Source organism: Lactuca serriola, chromosome 1 (genome assembly GCF_051521515.1).
Source record: "Lactuca serriola cultivar US96UC23 chromosome 1, Lser_US96UC23_V15, whole genome shotgun sequence".
NCBI lineage: Eukaryota > Viridiplantae > Streptophyta > Magnoliopsida > Asterales > Asteraceae > Lactuca > Lactuca serriola.
Genome location: NC_136408.1, coordinates 137659701 through 137680973, shown reverse-complemented (window position 1 = coordinate 137680973; position 21273 = coordinate 137659701). Strand labels below are relative to the sequence as shown.

At 34.7% G+C, this 21273-nt stretch overlaps 1 protein-coding gene across 1 annotated transcript; it reads right to left on the bottom strand.

The window, feature by feature from the left end:
- Positions 1-6755: 6755 nt before the first annotated feature.
- Positions 6756-15149, bottom strand: LOC145062013 (disease resistance protein RML1A-like). Its single transcript, XM_079009625.1, has 9 exons — positions 14575-15149; positions 13366-13835; positions 12706-12941; positions 12293-12616; positions 11400-12212; positions 10600-11242; positions 9681-9751; positions 6876-6943; positions 6756-6795 (listed from the first exon to the last, which is right to left on the bottom strand). The coding sequence occupies exons 1-9, from the start codon at positions 15147-15149 to the stop codon at positions 6756-6758; spliced, it is 3240 nt and encodes a 1079-aa protein (XP_078865751.1).
- Between the last annotated feature and the right edge of the window lie 6124 nt (positions 15150-21273).

Below are 21273 nucleotides of genomic sequence, written 5' to 3'. Positions count from 1 at the left end.
ATCAAAATCCAAAAATCAAATTCAAAAATTAAGCTACATGCAAAATCTCATATCAGAAAAGGAAATCATAACAACAAATTGTAAGCTACAGACTAAACAATACCTAGACGCTAAATTGAAAAACTCGAAACCCTAGTTCTTTCCTGTTTGAGAGTTTAACAAAATCAGAACCGGGATTTTAGCAAAATGAGAATTGGGTTTTGTAATCCTTGAACCCTACCGTGAACCATGATCTTCTTGGAGGTTGCAAGTATGTTGGTAGTAGTTTCGAGTTACAGAGAAAGAAACTTAAAAGGTGCTTTTTTCTGGGTGTATTCACATCAAATAAGGAAGAAGAGGGTAATGGCAGCCATGGAAGCTCCATACACACATCCTCGATTTCACACACACACACACGACGTCTGGTAAATCGGAAAAACCTAGGCCACATTAGCACCAAGGAAGGCGACAATAGGGCAGGGAAGGTGGCGATGGGCCATCGATGTTCTTAAGGCAGAGGGGAGAACGATGATATGGGATGGTAGTTTGGGGTCTAGTTTTGGTTCACTGATTTGGAGTTTCCCTACCATCATGGTATAATGGAAGCAGGTGGCATTTCTGTGTAGAGTGGGTGAAAAAAAAGGAATCGAAGGTTGAAAGAATTTGGGGATGGGGATGGGGAAGGGGAAGGGGGAGGGGGTGGGGATTATCAATTTTCTTTTATTCTTTTTTTAAATCTAAAAATGATAAATATAAAACAAAAGAAAATAAGAAATAAATAAATAAGGTCAAAATAGGTTTTTTTTGCCCAAAGGGATGAAGCGTGTAAGTTTTAAAAAACACGAGGGACGGTCCGAGTTAATTTTTAAAAATAGGGATTTAATGTGTCTTTTGGCACCTGTACGAGGGACGACTCATGTAATTTACGCTATAAGAAAATTGAATGTTGGTACTTCGTATTAGTGATGAAAGTGGGCGATGATTTAACGAGCAACGCGTATGTTTGTTAAGATTGAAAAATGATAAATTGTTTTAAAAAATGATTACACAAAGATGTTAACTTTAAAATGTAATATATATATATATATATATATATATATATATATATATATATATATATATATATATATATAATCAAGAATTTTTTTGGTTCTACCCCATCTAAAACTTTTTGGGTCCGCGTCAGCCTACTACCGCCACCAGCACCCACTACCATACTCCTTTATATTTTGCTATTTTTTAGAGAATAAGATTGCTAGAAAATACAAAAGGATAATCCAAAACAGTCTTATTCTCTTATGCAAAATCACAAAATAGAAATTAGATGTAAAATTTGAAAACTTAAGCTCATTTTAAATGTCCATTCAACATTTACTAAATCATAAAATATATGAAAATTCAAAAGAAAATTAAAACCAATAAATCGATTATGGTATGAAAATCATCTTCATATTCATTTTGGTTCATTAAATTTTATAAGAAGTTCAGGACAAAAACAAATTAATATGAAATCGAAGTTAAACCCCACAACCCGTACTTGCAAAAAAATCCAAATCTATATTTTAGAATGTGTATCCATGGCTATTATTTTTCTTAAATCCATCTTCAAGGGTTGTGGTTTTGGACGTCATCAAAACAAACATGGTTTTGATTGGTATGTTGACAAAAACATTATGTAATATCAAATCTTAGTAGCCCATATCAACATAGCTAATGAGATGTTAAAACACCGATGTAAGACCTTGTTTTCTTATATTTATAGTAATAGAAAAGAAGGGTGTCGATGTTCTTTGATGTCTATTTCATAAAAAAAACATTCAAAAAAAAAATATTTGAACATATTGTAACTTGTTAATGTTATGTACAGGTTTTAGGAATGAGAGGGTCAAGTGTTTTTCTATGTTGAGACCTGAGCGTATTGTAAGAGTGAAAAAGTTATTGGAGCTGTCATTTGGAGTTGTTTGACACATGTAGTTTATTGGAGGTGCTTCAAGTTTTTGGTGCAAGTTCTATTGTAGTTTTAGGTTGCTCATTGTGTCCCTCTGCTTTTTCAGGTGCTCGGAATATTTCTTGGGGATTACTAGTGGTGTGGATATTATTACTTTAAAGTGGTGGTGCACTGAATGCAATTCAGAGTTTTCAAATAGGATCGCTTTCATTGTATTCATTCTCCAGTTGCTATAAGTGGTTTATTGTCTCCAATAACTAGCTTTGGCTAATTGTTGCTGTGTTTTATATATCTCCTCCTTGATCAACTGTTGCATTGCATCTACTCTCATCATTTAAGTGTTGCTTCATTAGTTTTGGTTTTTGTGTTGTATTCAAATTAGGTTGGCTATTACTGTTTTCTATTTCAATCGTTTATGTACCCTTCTAGTTTTAATTTTATTTCTTCACCTTTCTAAATATATAAATATTAAAAAAAACCACTACAAAAAAATGCCAATTAATGACCAAAACAAAATGGTCACTAACAATAGAATGAATTCTCACTAAATGATTTAGTAACCAAAATTCTGGTCGTCACTTTTCGTCACTATAGGTCAGTCACAAAACCGATTTAGTGACCAAATATAAATATGGTCACTAAACAGTGACTAAAATATACTCGTCACTAAATCTGTGACGACCCACTTCATCTGTGACAACCCGAAATTTTCTATCCTGTCAAACACTTCATTGAAAGTTAAACTCATTTCTGCTATCATTTAGCACAATTTAGAGTCTGTTTGAGCATTCTGAGCATTGTACACTTAAGGAATAAGTGTTAGAAAGTAACTGTTAAAGCCTCAACACAAAAATTCATGCCTTAAACTCCATAAGATGGATTTTACGGCCGTAAACTCACGAGGGCCGTGAACTCCCACCCATATATATGAGTCTTGGTCATTTGTAGCCTTTTTCTCACTTCTCAAACCCAAGAACTTCAGTTTTCTCTCAAGTATCATCGGGATCTTCGTCCCCGATCTTCAAAACCCGTAAGTTTCTTGACCTAACTAGTTGATGTCTTACTTAATCTAGTGATCTTACACGATTCCATCCGTGAAATCATTCCAGTTGTGTAGATCTTCAAGTGTAGATCTTGGCCAAAACCGACCATTCAAGCTCCTAGATCGTACGTACTCTTGTTCTAACTCGTTGTACACTAGGTTTAACATGTTTAGAGCTTAGAATTATCAAGAATAGAGGGTTGAATGAGAGTTTACGGCCAAGGATCTCCGAAGGCCGTAAACTCCCTATAATGGTGCATTGATTCCCTCTTGTCCTTCCAAATGACTAGAACTTAGCCCATAACCAACCACCATTGAACTAGGGACTTCAAACATCAAAATGGTACTACCCACCATGTGTTTACGGCCGTAAACTCATGGGGAAGTGGTCTCTAGGTCGTAAACACAAGTTAAGGTAATTTCTTGGACGTTAAACTCACCTAGCCTCTTGTTTAGCCTTCGAACACTTAACCACTTAAGACATCATAACTTTAAGCCTCAAATGGAGATCCATTAGAGAGTTTACGGCCAGGAGTAAACTCCCTTGGGCCGTAAACTCCATTCAGTATGGTCCATAGACCATAAACTCAAATATGATGCCTTGCAATCCTTTGTTGCAACCCAATGGCCTCCTAACACTTTGACCAAAGTGTTTTCCTCACATTAGGATGTTTATACTTGTCTAATTAGTGTTATAATCACTAATTGTATATATACATATGCCTTTATATGTTATTAGGATCATTGTGTGTGTTTAAGTCTTCACTTGACACCAAGCACTTGTCCGACACTTCCATACGATCCACTTACTGCAGGTGAGTTCATACCCTTTAATTAACCTTTTAAATGTTTTTAAATGTTTATAAATGCTTTTATGTGGGGGTGGGTGGGAATATAAGTTGAATCATGCTAGTTATTATATCAATCACATGTGATTAATAACTAGCATACAAATGGATTTACTACACGTTTAGATGTTTTACCAAACATATTACTTCAAATGACTTTCTCAAACGTTTTTACATGTTAAAACTCTTTATCAAACTGTCTTACATACTGTATGTTTCCTTTCAAACTCTGTTACAATTGTGTTTCAAACAAAGGTTTTTCTTATACTTAAAACTGTCTTGTCAAACAAACTACTTTCAAATCGTTTTATAAACTGACATCAAGTCATCATTTCTTAGTTATTAAACTTTTCAAAGGTTTTACCAAACTTCTTTTAAACTTTTATATTGTCAAATGCATGCCTATACATGTATAGTTATATAAGTAATGCTTAAATGACTTAGGACGACTAGCTCGCTTTATTTCCTTTTCCTCGTTTGGATGTGGCCTTAGGGTATCGGTTATTCGTCCGAATGTCGTCTAAATATTAGTTATATATCATGTATACATATATAGACATAAAAGTTTTGTCAGTCAATTTAGTACCTTTGGGTAGCAAAGGCATACTTTCGGTTACACACATACATTACTAGTAACTATAATAGGCATAGTTAGGAGATACTACTTACTGTTCCAAGTACAAAGAATCACACAAGAGTCAGTTCATTCATGAGTCTATACTAATACAATACATACTATATGAAGAGATACAATTACGAAAGTACAATTACAGACATACTAATACATTACATACTATATGAAGAGATACGATACATGATAACATAAGAGAACACACAATAAAGAGAAACAGGGAGGAAGATACAATACACGATAACAGAACAAACATAATAAGGTGTTATAGCATGGAACAATTACATTATCTAACTATACCAATTACTCACTAACGCATTGTTCTAAACAAAAGGTGATAGTTATATTAGGTATACATGATTATATAAATCTTAATGTGGATGTTCACGGCTTGCAATCATTACAGGGGTCGCGTTTGGTTCCCATAATTTTTTGACAGGGAGAGCGTTTAGTATGAGATCTAGCCATCACATTATACCTTACTACTCAATTTAAGGCAATTAATACAATAGTAGTCACTTTATACAATACTACAGTATTTACACTTTACAAACTACAAATACAAAAGGATACGATTTAATTATATTATTTTCCTTATTACCTTTACTTTGTGACGCATTCACATAAACAACGAGGTAGATTATATTTGATAAATATATTATTTTACTTATTACCTTTACTTTGTGACGCATTCACATAAACGACGAGGTAGATTATAATTGGTATAAATATAATATTTTCCTTATTACCTTTATTTTGTGACACATTCACATAAACGATGAGGTAGACTATAATTTTATAATAATAGTTATATAGGGGAAAAACCGTCACATTTACAGTGATGCTTATTTTCAAAACAGTTGGGTCTTGGTAGAAGACTACTTTTTATACTAGTAGGAAATATGAGATTTTCTAGGGTTTTCAAACGTTTACAATTACTTACAAACATTTTCATATTTATACAAACTTTTCTTCAAACATTTACAAGTCTTTTCCTTACAGTTTTACAAATCAAAGACACATTAAAATACTTCCGAATTCACCAGCTTTATTGTTGATACTCGCTTTCAAAATAACTTGTATTCTCAGGTCACAAATAGACAGGTACAACAACCAGGTTTTGTGAAGACGGAGCAGTCAAGACTCGTCTTATATTTTTATTATTCATTATGTTGTTTTATACTATTAAAGAACACACTTGTATTTAAAATTATACTATTAATGCAATGGATGATGTTGTTGCTTATTTACTACTTTGCATTGTTGTGATACATTACATGACGTCCTCCGCCCCAGAACATTTCCGCCGTTCTTAGTTTTGGGGTGTGACATCGTCACTAAATGTTGTCACTAATCAACAAAAGCCGTCACTATTTTATCTATTTATGACCAATAAAAGTCGTCACTGTTTTATCCGATTAGTGACCACAGAAAGTAGTCACTGTTCTATCTAATTAGCGACTATAACAGGTCGTCACTTATTTATCATATTAGACACAAAAAGGGGGTCAATAATTAAAAAATTATTGAAATATCAAATGTCATTTTTAATATGAAATATAACAATATCCAATTAGACAAAAGAAAAATCAATCCTATAAATTTTTACAATACAACAACAATAACCAAATAAATCTTAACAATTATAATATGAGAATTAAATGTCATTTTTAAAAAACAAAATCCATATATTTTATCCAATATTTCAAAAAACAAACATATAAAGATCAATGTGGATAAAAATTAAATTTAATTTCTTCCAAGGGTAAACTTGTGTTCAACCAACTACACGCATAGAGGTGAAAGCTGAAAGCTGAAAGGGATGAGGTTCTTCTGTGAATGATGATTCTCATAAGGTAAAACATCTCTCTTTTTCTCCTCTCTCTGTTGCACACATTCTTCATCTAGTCATTATCACTACCAAAAAAATAAATAAATAAAATGAAATGTGTGTGTGAGGGTATCTTGAGTAAAGCTTCTAGTAAGTTTTTGGCTTGATCTAGATTGCGTCTCACTTGAATGACAAATAAAATGTAAGATTAAGAAGCTTTTCAAATGATTGGACATTGTCTTCTCTTCTTTGCATCTGAAAATATATAAAAAAAATTTAATACCTTAGATTATGTAAAAATATGAAGAATTCACAGACTTACCCTTCTTGTATGAAGTCTGTGAGCTTTCTCCCTTGGTCTAAATACATTGTATGGGTTGGTGTCATTAACTGGAGGAGGTGGTGGTAATAACAACAAAAAGGAAAAAAATTATTTTTTACCATTCACGGGGAAAATGGTCATTTGAAAGAGGAAACTAACATGCGGCGTAGAATGGGTTAAAGCCATCTTTCACGCTGATAAAAAAGGAACAACTTTGTAAGCAAAAATTAAAAAGCATAAAACTAATAGTACTCATTGCTAAAAAATGAGATACCTTTTCTTTCCGGTAACTGTGAATATTGACTGGAATACCCCATATTGTATGGAAAGAGCTTGAAGGGCCTACCAAATAAAGTTAAAGAAATCGACTCCTTTCATAAGTGATTACGTATTTCTATGTGTTTTCAATTGTGTGTGTTCATACGTGCTTGTGTAAGGGTGTGATTGTGAACAGGAATCATAATGGAGTCGAGAACCGGAAAAGTAGGTAGAGGAGGATGTCGTCCCTAAGCAATCAATGAGGAAGAGGAGAAGAGAGATTGAGGAAAGGATAAAATTACCTTTCGACATTTAGTAATAATGAACATAAAATCAAATGCGAGGAATTAAGCTCCAATTGAGGTTTTTCGAGCCTTAATCACACGTTAATCAAATTTTGGGGAAGTGATTACCTAATCAAAGCTTCAATTGGGAAAACTAGGGCTTCAAACTTTGGAGCATGGTACTGTAGTGAACAAAGGAGAAAGTGGTGATTCGATGCGGTAGCAGCGTCGACGGAAGACGGAAGGCGAAGTAACGATGGTGGTGGTGTTCGATGCAGATTGTGAATAAAGGAAAGCGATGGGAGGTCTGCATAGCGTAAATACGTAATGGAGATGATAACCACATTTTGCTTTATTTTATTAGTATTTAGCCCTCAACTTATCTTACTAAGTCACCCTTCATCTTTTAAGCATTTCCACTAAGACCCTTACTAGGATTGTTATTACTCCAAACCCCTTTATACCAAATTACGAAATTACCCTTAACATCAAATGGGTAAAAATCACTAAAATGAAATTAACACATATGTATGTAATGCCACCATGCTATTTAACATTGTATATTTAATGTGAAATTACCACAATGCACTTCCATCGAATAAACCATCATCGTGGCCATTTACATAATATGAGTTTATAATTCTTATTTTTTTTTAAATTTATAATAAAATTTGTTCGGTGATCATTATACGGTCCTAACCTTTTTGCAATTTTCAACTGTATATTCAATTACTGGTTACTATTTTTCAGCTCATAAATATATAAATAGCTAGTGACCATTATGTTTGGTCACTAAGTTTTTAATCCAGTGATCGCTATTTTTGCTCACTGAGTCGCCAATTCAGTGACCACTATTTTTGGTCACTAAGTCTCTAGTGCTACTATTTTTCATCATTAACCTTCCAATCCAGTGACCATTATTTTTCGTCACTAAGTTTCCAATATAGTGACCACTATTTGTGGTCACTAATACTTGCTATAACGTAATTATTTAAACTTTATTCTACACTTTAGTGACGGGTGAGTGACGACCATCATTATAGTGGTCATTAAATTTGTAGTATTACCAAAAATTTAGTGACCACTAAATATATGGTGACTAAATGATGTTATTAGTGACCACATTTTAGGTCGTCACTAAAAACTAGTCACTAAAATAGACTTTTCTTGTAGTGAAACTATTATTCGTTTTTGAAATTTATCCCAACCAAATCTAGCTATTTTAGGTCAAATGGTGGTAGCTGATGGCTGTACATGACAGAGGTTAGGGGCATTAGGTTTATTCTAGGGATACAATCTGTGTTAGTTTCCATGACTAATTAATTCAATGGGAAAGAGGAAGTTTCATGTTTCATCAGGAGGTTTAACCTCAATGGGATGCTTCAGGGGAATTTGAAATGTGTTATTAGTAGTATGAGTGAGCTGCCTTCAATCCGACAAGTACAACAGGGGAATCTTGAAGGAGTGGAGTATATACAATGGGCTTGTTCATGAGCTTCTATCAAGAATTGTGTCAGACTGATGTAGACTGTAGCTGATTTATAGAATCCTATAAAGGATTTGAGATTTTGAGCCCATACAAGTTGGACACTGTTGATAAGCCAATGATTGAGACCAAAAATTCAGTTAAAATTATGATCAGGAAACAGCACACAATTTGAGAAGTGTTTAATTTTAACAACTATGCTTAAAAGAGTCGTTGGGAAATACCATACAATTTGAAATGTGTATAGTTTTGCAATTGAGGCTAGTTAGTATACACTTCTGGAAATGTAGGATATAACTCCGAGTTACACAATTGAGTTGCAATTGCATTATGTTACCCATTTGCGGAATGCATTCATCTTCTATTCATGCCACGTAGCCTTTTTTTCTCAATCCTTTTCATGTGAAGGATGACACCTTTAAGATTCCCCCTTACCCTACATGGAAAGGAAAAGTAAGAAAATTTTAAAAGTTATGTAAGTTTACAGGATATAATACAAAATGCTACGAAAACAGATAGTTACTTGGAAGTGTAAATATTATGTTGCATTTTCTTGATAGAACAGAATTAATGACTCCTAGTGATAAATCTCTTTCCAAACTCTTGAAGAAATTTATGCATTCTCAACATGTTGCTTGGTCCTATCCTGGGTAGAAATCTATCAATAAGACTCCTTAAAATCAAGGAATATGCTTAACCAATTTCATATTCTTTTCCAAATTAATTGCAATAGTTTGTTATTAACATAGAATTTGCTCGAGAACAACATCTACTGAACATGATGAATCTATGAATTGGACTCAACTGCATATCAAGTACAGGAGTGGTGAGAATTTGATCCAAGATTTTGACCCCTTGTCTCTAGACATGGTATGAACAGAAAATGATTCAAAATTTTAATGTTGGCATTTTCAAGTGTTCATTGCAAGGTCATAATTCCTCTTATTTTGTTACACCCCCAAACCAATGGAGTACTTTGATTCCTAATATTTGGTTGTGTAAGCCTTTGTTCAAGTGATGAGATAAAGGGTTTGGGTGTCAAAAAGTATACCTCATGTGCCCCACAAGTTATTTCAGGCTTCCTTGGGGATAAAGTTCTGAACCAACACATTTTCTTTTGTGCTGAAAACAGATAAAAAGTGATATGTTAATCATTGTTCACCAACAACCTACTTGGACAAAGTAGTCGTATTGGGTACATATATATTTATGTGATCCAACATATCGAAAGACTTAATCAATTGACTGTATTGATAAGCTCCTACACAGAGTAAAGAGAATAAGCAGGAAATTCACAACCATAAACAAGTAACCGATAATGAATGATATATATATATATATATATATATATATATATATATATATATATATATATATATATATATGTATATATATAATAGGGTTTTCCCATTCTTTCAAGAGGAAGGGTCTCTCCAATAGTTTTTGCTACTAGAATTTTCTTAGCTAACAATCTTCTAGAAAATGAAAAGCTGAAATACTCCTCAAGGTAGGGTAAAATGGATGCCAGCACTCCATACCAAACCAAACATAAAGATAGTGTTTCACCTATAACGAAATTCTATTAAGACACAAAATAAAAAAAATAAAACTCTATTAATTGCAGCCAAACAAGAGTGATAAGGACTGGACTTGATCCCAACTATTTTGATGGGCTTTCCTGGACCTCCTGCAGTAGACTAGATGAATCAATGCTTGGGTCTATTCATTTTATAAATTAAAAGTACAAATTTTATTTTATATATTTCATAAAAACAAAATCTTATCTTATAGGTCAATAAAATCAATAATAAATTAGTGGATTTGGGTCATATTATCCATTTGTTTAAAAGATTTAATAAATAAATGGGTCATTATCCATCTATTTAAAGAAAGTGGGTGATGGGTCAGGTAGGTCATTATACATAAGACATGACAATGACAATAATATATTTAACAAAAATCACATCTACCTTGAAATTCGGGGACGTCTGGAACGAATTTATGATGATAGGGATACAATTCAATGCCATCAGCAAATAACCGTCGGTTGTCTAGGATGTATTGTCCTGTTGTAGTTTGAAAAGGAGAGAGATCTCCACCAATTATGTGATTCCATGACTTGTAATAACCCAATGTATCTTCTTCTTCCTTCTTCTCTCCATCATCCTCATACAGAAGACTCACCCCACACTCCTTTACGACTTGATAATCCGGCATTGTAACACTAACAATAATGTGGTCACCAGCCTCCATCTCATTCATCCCAAACATCCAATGACTTAATAACATCCAACACCCTCCATCAACAACATGTGTGTTCACGTAACATTCATATATCCACATGCGGTTCTTTGTTATATTACTAGTTGTCATCATTGGTGACCAAGGGAAATGAGAATCATATGTATATGGAACACAATCATCGGGAATTATCAATGTGTCTGCAGAGAAGCAGAAGTTGAGTCCTGTAAGGAGGTTGTTTGGAGATGATGATGATGATGATGATGATGGGATGGTAAATGATATTGATGGCCCCATGCTTCTATGCCTAAACCAACTCGGCATCTCCTCTGTCTCACAATGTGTGCTAAATATTCCAAATTCATAAATCATCTGCCAAATACAACCACCTTAATTAATCTCCATAAGAAGTGTTTTATACATATTCACATAGAGACAAAAAAATTAACTAAAAAAAACCTGGGTTTCAGATTCCCAAGTGCCTTTCGTTAAGGAAGTCTAAATTACTCCAGCCCAAGCTACGTAATACCTTCTCCTCCACACCTACCATTGGTTGGATTTTCACAATGCCTTCAATTTCATATGAAAAACCCGAATAAACCACCGAACTTCTTGATAAATCTAGTAGGGACATGTTTGGATCAAAAACGACTTTGCGTAAAACACGCTCATCGACAGGAAAGAGCAACCTGCTTAGTGTACGTGGAGGATGCTCAACTGACTTCAATTTTTTACAATGTTGCATACTAAGCATCTCAAGCCTAGGAAGGGTTCTCACACAACTGGGCATGGAATTTATATGATTGCCATATAAATATAATTCCTTTAACATTGATAGGCAACTCATGTCCATGGCAAAGGATTTAGTGGACGAATTACTATTTGCAAGTGACAAACTTACTAAAGACCTCGGTAAATAAAAAGCAAACACCTTCAAATCACTTGGTATAGCACCTGCAAAGGCAGAGGAAGAGGTTCTTGTATTTATGTAAATGTTGTTAGCCTTGCATAATTCCAGTGAATCCATACCTCTATTATGGATTCGAGATCCACCAGGACTACAACCATTTAGCAACATTTTTTTAACATTACTCAACATGCCTATGTTTCTTGGAAGTTTTTCGAGATTCTTGCAATAGCTCAGATCGATGAAGACAAGTTCAATACATTTCTCAATTGATTCACAAACCTCGAGCAAACCAATGCAATGTCTAACTATTAACCTCTCAAGTGCAGGAAGTTTGTCAAAATCTCCAAGACTACGAAGTTGTTTACAGAAACTTAAATTAAGAATCTTCAATGATCCAAACAACCTTTTCTCTTTTAAGCATGGCCCATCCAACTGTACAAATGGAAATAAGTTATAACAGTAACGAATTTCATCAACTCAAGATGCATGAATAATAAATGAAGATAATTTACCTTTTGCCTCTTCTCAAGCCGTTGTGAATTATTATAACAACCGACAAATGCTTCAATATTGCTATACGACATGTTAAGAGCAACCAAATTCCTCATCGGCAAGTCTAAAGGTATAGACTTTAAACGAAACCCATGCATACACAGGCCTCTTAATTCCTTTGGAAAGTTCGCATAAGACCCATTCATGTTCACATAATTGAGTTGTAGTAGCATCAAATTATCCATGTTACCTAATGCATCTGTTTTCAGCTCATATGATACACCCAACTTCTGTTTCTCAAGCATGCGCATGTCAAGGTTAAGGCCTAGAAGATTTCCCTTACCCTAATAAGAAACATAATGCAAATAAATAAATCAGGCAATACAAAATATGTTAGGTATACACACTACTAAAAGCATACATGGCCGCTTACCTTTTTTCGTTTCAACACTCTGAATGACTCTTCATGACACCATAATAGACTTCGCTTCCATGGCTTATCAAGTGATTCTTGACGTACTTCGAATCTTCCCATCTCTTGAACCAACTGATGCATCTTCAATTCGTTTTTCCCTCCAATAGAAAGATGGAATCGGTTGAGGAGATTTGGGATTCCAGATCTTATGTTTATATTACATGCCTTTAATATTGTTTCAGTAAGATCTCTATCTATTCCGACAAAAAAAACAAGCAATATACTTAAACAAGTCCTTATCATTTTTGGATGGCAAGGAGTTAAAGCTCATTCTCAAGACATTATTTACATGAGAATCTGTTTCTTTCTTTAGCCCTTCTATGCACCCTTCCCAATAAGTTACATCTCGATCATATAGAGATTTTCCCAATACTTCAAGAGCCAATGGATGTCCTTGACAATACTTCACAAGCTTATATGACACCTCTTTGTAACCTTTCTTGGGATAATTGCATTTGAATGCATGGAGACACAAAAGCTACCATGCTTGGATCTAATGTAAGCCTTGAAGCACGAGCTCTTTATGCATGGGTTCAATGTTTGTTTTGAATAGTGCACAACTCTTTGTCAAATGCCTATCCTTTGTGGTTATAATGATTTTGCTTCCGGGGTGAAAACCTTCGCTTCCAAGTAACGCATCCAACTGATGAAGCGTACTAATATCATCAAGAACAAGAAACACCCTTTTACAGGTTACTACATTCTCTATCTTTGAGGTGTATACTGAAGCGTCACGAACTTTAAGTGAACTTGTTTTTGAAATGTCACTACACAGTTGTTCTTGTAAATCAAGCAACCCATTAAACTTTCCATCACATACCCTACTAATATCTTCAATACAAGTGCTTTTGTGGAATTCATGTGAATATAGCCCATAGACATGTTTGGCTAAAGATGTCTTCCCGATCCCACCCATACCCGAAATAGTGAGTATGTCTGCTGTGTATGAGGATCCATCTTTCAACCATGAAGTGATGAAGTTAATATAATATTCCATCCCAATAAGCTGCGATCGAACGCTCCTTAAGGGTACATGTAATCTACGGTGGATGTCCTTCACAATTTCTTCAATAAACTCTGTCTCTAGCCTGAAATAAGATTTTATAAGAACCACACAACTAACAAACTAGATTTGGAGATTTAATTTGTCAAAAGATCCAAAATCAAAATTATATCATACCTATTAATTTTAATCAAGTCCTTCACATTAAAACGATATTCTGTTTACAAGTCTAACTATACAAGTATCCAATGTGTAAGGTCATACTATAATAAGATAAAAGATGCCAATGTAATACCAGATTTAGTAATGAGCAACCTAACTTCACTACGTTTTCACAAGGCCATAACTATCATTGTGGCGTGTTTGAAAAAAAAGTGTCAGTTATAGGTATTCTTTTACTAACTGAAGGTAAGAGAAGTTATTTATCATAAAAGACATTATGATTTGAAGGTGGCATGGTATAATTAATAGTAGATGCATAGAAAACCCTTCAAATCTTGCTTTCTTAATGGAAATCATAAAAAATAATTGAAATAGTTTGTCTAAATGAATTAACTTATGATGATACACAAAATTCATAACAAATGTGTGGAATTTACTAGAATAATTAATCCATCTATATGAACAGATTTATGATATCTCATAATTGAAAGCTTAGATAAAATTACGTGAATCTTATTTATATCCTAATAGATCAAATATATGTCTATTTAATGATGTTAAAGAAACTTATTGAAATGCATTGGGAGAAAATGATACTAACATTGATGTGTTAATCAAACAAAATTGAAGGATTATGTAAATGTGCATAAGAAAGTGGTTACCTTCCTCTTACATCATTTCCTTTTAAATTAGCAACTTCTATAAGTGCTTTATTCCATCGGTCCATCTTTTGAGCTAATTGACATCTTTTATCTGCATTTGTCTCTACCTCCATCATCGGTCTATGCTTAGCCATTGCATCTCCAAAGCTACTTAGTTGCTTCCTAACATGTGTGGGCTCCACATGATAGAATATTGGGATAACAATATGGTTGGATGTCATACGCTGCTCAAGGATCAACACCAATTCATCGAGACACCATGTTGAAGAAGCATAATTCTTGGACAAGACGATAACAGAAGCCCTGGATGCTTTGATCACACTCTCTAATTCTGGTTTAAGATCTTCCCTAGTTTCAATCTCTTCATCATCCAAGAAGGTATTGATATTGGCATCAATGAGGGCCTCATGAAGGTGATCAGTGAAACTATGATGAGTGTCAACACCTCTAAAACTTAGAAATACATCATATCTATGACCATCAGTTGATGAACTACAGCCACAAGTTGGTGAACTATGGCCATGAGTTGATGAAGAAGATGAAGATCCTTCTGGAAGTTCAGATAGAACAACCATTATGAGTAATGAGTTGATGACTCTTCACCTTTCCCACAATTTTGTTTATTTATTTAAAGTTTCTCCTTATATACCGGGTGTATCTTAGTAAGTTCTAAAACTCCTCCACATGTTATCGACTATGAAAGTTGGTTTCACCCGCTTTCCTCCCTTATATACCAATGTAGGGATCTGGTACACAATGCCTCTACATAAATACGAAACTATTAATATCTACTATATGCTACTTAAATCTCATCAAACAAATTGAAACTCAATGATAATAGTATCCTTGAATTCTTCAAAAATAAACTTTAAAGTGATTAGATTACAACACATATGAACTCTAAATGTATAAATATGCCACTTTTTATTCCCAAACTTCAAGTTTTGAGTAGATTTTGGAGCTATATAGTACAGAGTGTGTGTTTTAACCCTTCTTTTGGATTTGATTAACTCACATAAACATGCCTGCTATTGTCTAAATAAAATCCATTTGATGCTCACTTAAACAAATCAACACCAAATACCATTATGTAAACAACTAGAAGATTCACTGTTAGCCCTCATAAGAGAAATTGCAATACACAGAGGAAATTTCAAGGTTTCACTGTATATCAACAAACAATTAAAAGATTTAAACAAAAAAGGAGTACGTTTCTTGACTTGGAAGTTCATAGATCCCCTAAATTAGCAACAAAAATCTTTTCAACTTTGAAATTCTCTATCACTGGATCTAGTATTAGCATACATCTAAAGAATTTCGACTTTGATTTATGGGCTTGATCCAAATGATATGATTTTGAAACTAACAAGCCATGACCTTTCTATGGTTTCAAATTCAAAGTCTCCAGAATTAATTGAGCAACAGTAAATGAAATAGACAAAATTCAATCATCTGTTAAGAAAATAAAAAAGGATTATGATGTAATTTGTGATTAATAAGATGAAATGATCTAACATGTGAAGCTAAACTATAAGAATGTCCCTTCATAGTTAACTACCGACATGAAGACAAACAGACCTGAAGCAGCGATGATAGAGAAGGAACAAGAAGTGACGAGTCTGAGAAAGATTACGACTGAAAATTACAAAGGTTTGTTTGTCGGCAGGGAAATGACGAGCCAACGAGGAAGGAAGGGAGACTGCTAGAGAGGATAAAAGATTTGTCAAATTAATGGTATTTTTGCAAATTTAATTTCATATCCACCTCGAAAATTACAATTATAGGTAACAAGGGCCAATAAAATAGAAAAAAAAATATTAGCAAACTTTGGGTATTAACGAATAAGAAATCATCACATATACAAAACCGGGAAAATTTTAACAAACTTAAGGACTTTCATGTCAAAAAGCCCTTGTAGTTTTTGCCTTACGCATGATGCCTATGTTCAAGGTTTAGCTTCTTCTGAATTTCTTTATTATTTTCTTTTCCATAACTAATGATATATATTCCTCTGCAATGTTTTATGAATAGTATACACAATAATTATGGTTTTGAAGGCTAACTATAACATCCCAAATTTCACAATAATTTTTTTTAAACAAAAGTAAATGTCCAATGCCATAAAGTTGTAGTCACAATAAAACCATTTGTTCATAAACAGAAATCCAAAATCAGAGTTATAAATAAAACGTTGTGTAATCTTAAATCATAAATTGTTAATGTGTGTGTACAGTCACAATTTCGCTTTCCCCATTGACTAGAAGTACCTGATGTAACAACCCGAAGTTGTTCATCGCCGAAAACCCATTCTACCCGTATAACTCGTCGGAGATCGAAATGTCCCGATATTGTTTTTGGGCTTAGTTAACTAAAATTATATGTTTATTATCATTCAATAAGGGTCCAAATCATTTAGGAACTCATGAATTTAGCCCAAAACATTTATTTCATAAGTTTTAGAAATATCCTCGTCGGGTGACGGAAACTCAATCGGGTGCGACCTATAGCCTCGTTTAAGGCCGGTATCGGGTAGAATTCCACCGTGTCCAAGTTTTAGGAACTATATAAACGTGTTTAACCTTTCATTTGAAGCTTTTTCCTTCTCTCTCTACTCTCTCTCTAACCTCTCTCCTAAATCCAAAGATTAAGGGTCCAAAACTCAATTTTAAGGCCTTAAATCCCTAAGGTACCTTCCTAGCCTTAATCTATAGCATATTTGGCTTCCAAATTTGACATTTAATCATGAAATAGGACATTATATGTGAGTTTACGGCCCAGGAGGCTGCCTAGGCCGTAAACACCAATTTGAAGGGTTTTTAGCCCTTAAACTCCTTCCTAAGCTCATTTGGACTTTAGATATGGCTAAGGGACTTCAAGATATGGACTTAGAACATTTAAAACTTTGATTTTGAGTCATTTGAAGGAGTTTACGGCCAAGGCATAAGCTTGGGCCGTAAACTCATGTATATGGGGTTTTTCATGCCCTTAAACCCTTCCAAATCACTAGTATGGCTTAGATATGAATTATAGAACATTGGTTTTAGCATTTGGACACTTGAAACATGAATTTTGAGGGACTTATGTGAGTTTACGGCCAAGGCATGCGCTAGGGCCGTAAACTCCTCAAAACATGGCATAAATTCAATTCTAAGGTGTTAGAAAGCCATCCAACACCACCAAAAGCCTTGGAATAAATCATAGGACCAACCAAAAATAGTTTAAGGGCCTTAAACACACTATTTGTGGGATTTTTAAGAGTTTACGGCCAAGGCTTGTTCTTGGGCCGTAAACTCCATGATTCATGGTGTTAGAATGCTAACTAAACACCCCTAAAGCCTTTAGATGAATTTTAGAAGCCCTTCCATGCAAGTTTTAGGCCTTGAAACACCTTGTAGCACTCTATAGAAGAGTTTACGGCCATGAGGAGGGTCTCATGGGCCGTAAACTCCATAAACCCCTCAAATGTCACATACAAACTCAAGTTAGGCCTTGGAATAATTCTATTAATCACATGTGATTTGTTTTGGAACCATTTAACACCATTTTCATGGAAAAATAGGAGTTTACGGCCATGAGGCCATGCTAGGCCGTAAACTCCCATAAGAAGGTCTATTTGATGCTTTGAAATCATTCCAAGTCCTTAAACCAAGTCTAGAAATTATTCCCTAAGTGTATGAAGTCATTTAGCACCATAAACCACAACCACCATGAGTTTACGGCCGTAAACTCATGGGGAATGGGTGTTTTTAGACCAAAACTCTTATATTAGTTTACTCATGGGGAGTAAACTCAATTCCCAAGTCCCTAGTGTCATTTCACGTCCTTAAACGCCACCCGGGTCCCTCCAAACACTTGTATCGGAGTGTTTTCGCGACTTGAAGCAAGTGTCCCTAACATATAAATAAACTAAATCCTAATTAGATACAAATGTGTATCTTTACATTATAATTAGGAACCTCGTGTATTTACAAGCCCCGGATCAACTTTTAGCATCCAAATCGTCACATTTCTCGTCCGGTGAGTTCATACCCCTACACCCTTTTCCGTGTTTTTTAATGTTTTCAGGGGGGAATACAAGCAAAACTATAACCGTTTTCGAATTATAACATTGATATGTTTCAAATAATATCTGGCAAACTTATAAACTCTTTTACTCCTTATGTATTATGTTGAGCATAAGGAATGATTTATCGATTACAACTAAATGGATTTTAGTTCAGAAAATAATCAAACTAATCAAATTATTATGGGAATAATTTGGGGTTCTATGTTTCTCTTTATATCATGTACTGATATCTGTATAAAGTTTTTAGATAAACTATGTCTGATTCAGTTTATCTCCGTATCATTTGAATGTATTGCCAAATAGTTTCATGTATGTAACTATTTTCACTGTATCATGTCTTAAAATCTTTGTATGTCTATTATCGTATGAGAATCCTGTGAATAGTTTAATACTAGCTTGTGAGATAGTCACTACCCTTTATGGATGATCAAGTAAATCCTCTCCGGAAGTGTAACCAGAGTCTCCTGGAGGGAGAGCGAGGAATTTGTGAATAGATCTATTCGGGACTGACAATCCCACACCTTAACTGCTAGCTACAGTTAGGCGGGCACACCTGGGGTGACAAATTCTGTATATCGTCCGACGTCTGACTAACGTCAAGGAGGTCTCGTTGTCGTATCAGTATGGTTACCCGACTCACAATACGTATTAATATAAACTTATTCACAGCTAGGATTTGTTTAGAATCTAAATCTTGTTCGGGATGATAATCCCATGATCTTGTATCTATATCTCGTTCGGGATGGTAATCCCATGGTTTTATGTCTATATCTCGTTCGGGATGATAATCCCATGATCTTGTGTCTATATCTCATTCGGGATGGTAATCCCATGGTTTTGAAACTAAATCTTATACGGGATGATAATCCCATGATTTTATCAATCTATCATATATCTAGTTTCGGGATAGTGATCCCATGGTTTATCAAGCTATCTTATATCTATTTTCGGGATAGTGATCCCATGGTCTTTATCGAATTATCTGATAACTGGTTCGGGATGTTAGTCCCAAGGTTTTCAAAATACTTTCTATCTACAGTTCGTCTAAATTATAGTTTTGTATATTAAACTATACTCTGTGTTATTCAATCAATCTTGCATTTAGGAAAATATGGGATTTTCCTGGGGTTAACTTATAACTTGTAACAGAACTGTAACGAAAGATAACTTAACTACTTTACATAAGAAAATATGGGATTTTCTTGGATATCAAACCTTTTCAGAAAACTAAAGGAAACTGATACATTTTCACAAAACAAAACCGCTTATGAACTCACCAGCTTTATGCTGATTTTCAAACTGCTTGTATTCTCAGGTCCAAGTTAGACAGGTACCCGGCGATATCTTTTGGTGAAGAAGGAGTGCTTGGATGACTCGTCTCTTTTGTTCATATGATATATGTATAACTTTTGTACAAATTACTTTTGAACCAAATGTAAACTTTCATATATATGTAATGTAATGGTTGTTTACTGTGATTACTATGTACATTGGATTTGATACTCAACGTGGAGTCAACCCCGGGAACGTTTCCGCCTTGGTTTTCGGGGTGTGACAGATTGGTATCAGAGCCCTTGTTTATAGTGAACAGAGTATACCAAACCTTACATGGTATAAGACTATAAACATTAAGGGGCCTAAGTGCTCTGAACTAAAAGCATCCCACAATATATAAGTATTTTCAAAAGTATTTAAGTATGCCAAGCCATCGAAATCCGTAACTATAAGTAGAACAAAACATAAGTAAATGGGTGTTGTACGTTGCGGTTAAACCTGGGCAGTTATGTAGTCGTGTCTAGGGTCAATATAGCCTGGCCAACTATATTCATTCGAGACACGACCAACATGTGCTTGGGAGTGACTGTGGTATGCGGCATACCTAAAACTTACCTAATATTCCAAACAACAAATCGTCGCTGCAACGAACCATGAAATACTATGGGAGTATTTCTCGAGCCGATCCTTTGTAGAAATTCTCGTATACGCGTTATTCCTTGATTATTCCTCTAGCGATAAAATGTTCTATCTTGATAACTCCTTTCTGCTTTGTCGCTTAGTATGATGCTATATTTGCCTTGATGAGATATCTCCTGTCCCATATCTCTTGATTCAATTCAGAGGACTTATGATCCTCTCTTTCCTGATCTTTTTAGATCAAGATGCCTCCAAGAAAGAGACCCAGCTCAGCGAACAACAACAATCCTCCTCCGCCACCACCTCCTATTCAGATTGATTTGGAAACACTTCGGGCAACCATTTCCGCTACCATATCAGCTCTCTTACCTCAACTGAACTCTAGGGGTTCGGGAGGTGAAACCCAAAACCCAAATGATAGCCAGGGACACCAAAAAGGGGGTTCCTATAAAGACTTCATGAACGCAAAACCGACATTATTCGATGGCACAGGGGGTGTCATTGCCTTAACCCGATGGTTCGAGAGAATCGAATCAATCTTTGAAATATGCGGCTGTTCGGAGTCTGATAGAGTCAAGTTTGCCTCCTGTACCTTCCTAGACAAAGCCCTGACTTGGTGGAACGGCCGAGTCAAATCTTTAACTTTACCTGTAGCCAATGCTATGGGTTAGGAAGCTATGAAGGAGATTCTTCTCGCAGAATATTGCCCTCGGGGAGAA

What these genes read in the sequence shown, in the direction of transcription:
- LOC145062013 (XM_079009625.1), bottom strand. Translation starts at nt 15,149, where the DNA reads ATGGTTGTTCTATCTGAACTTCCAGAAGGATCTTCATCTTCTTCATCA. An exon ending in GGAAATGATGTAAGAGGAAG is followed by an intron (nt 13,836 to 14,574) that starts GTAACCACTTTC and finishes ATCTTATTTCAG; the next exon opens with GCTAGAGACAGAGTTTATTG. An exon ending in AGACGTCCCCGAATTTCAAG is followed by an intron (nt 9,752 to 10,599) that starts GTAGATGTGATT and finishes ATCTGTTTTCAG; the next exon opens with CACAAAAGAAAATGTGTTGG.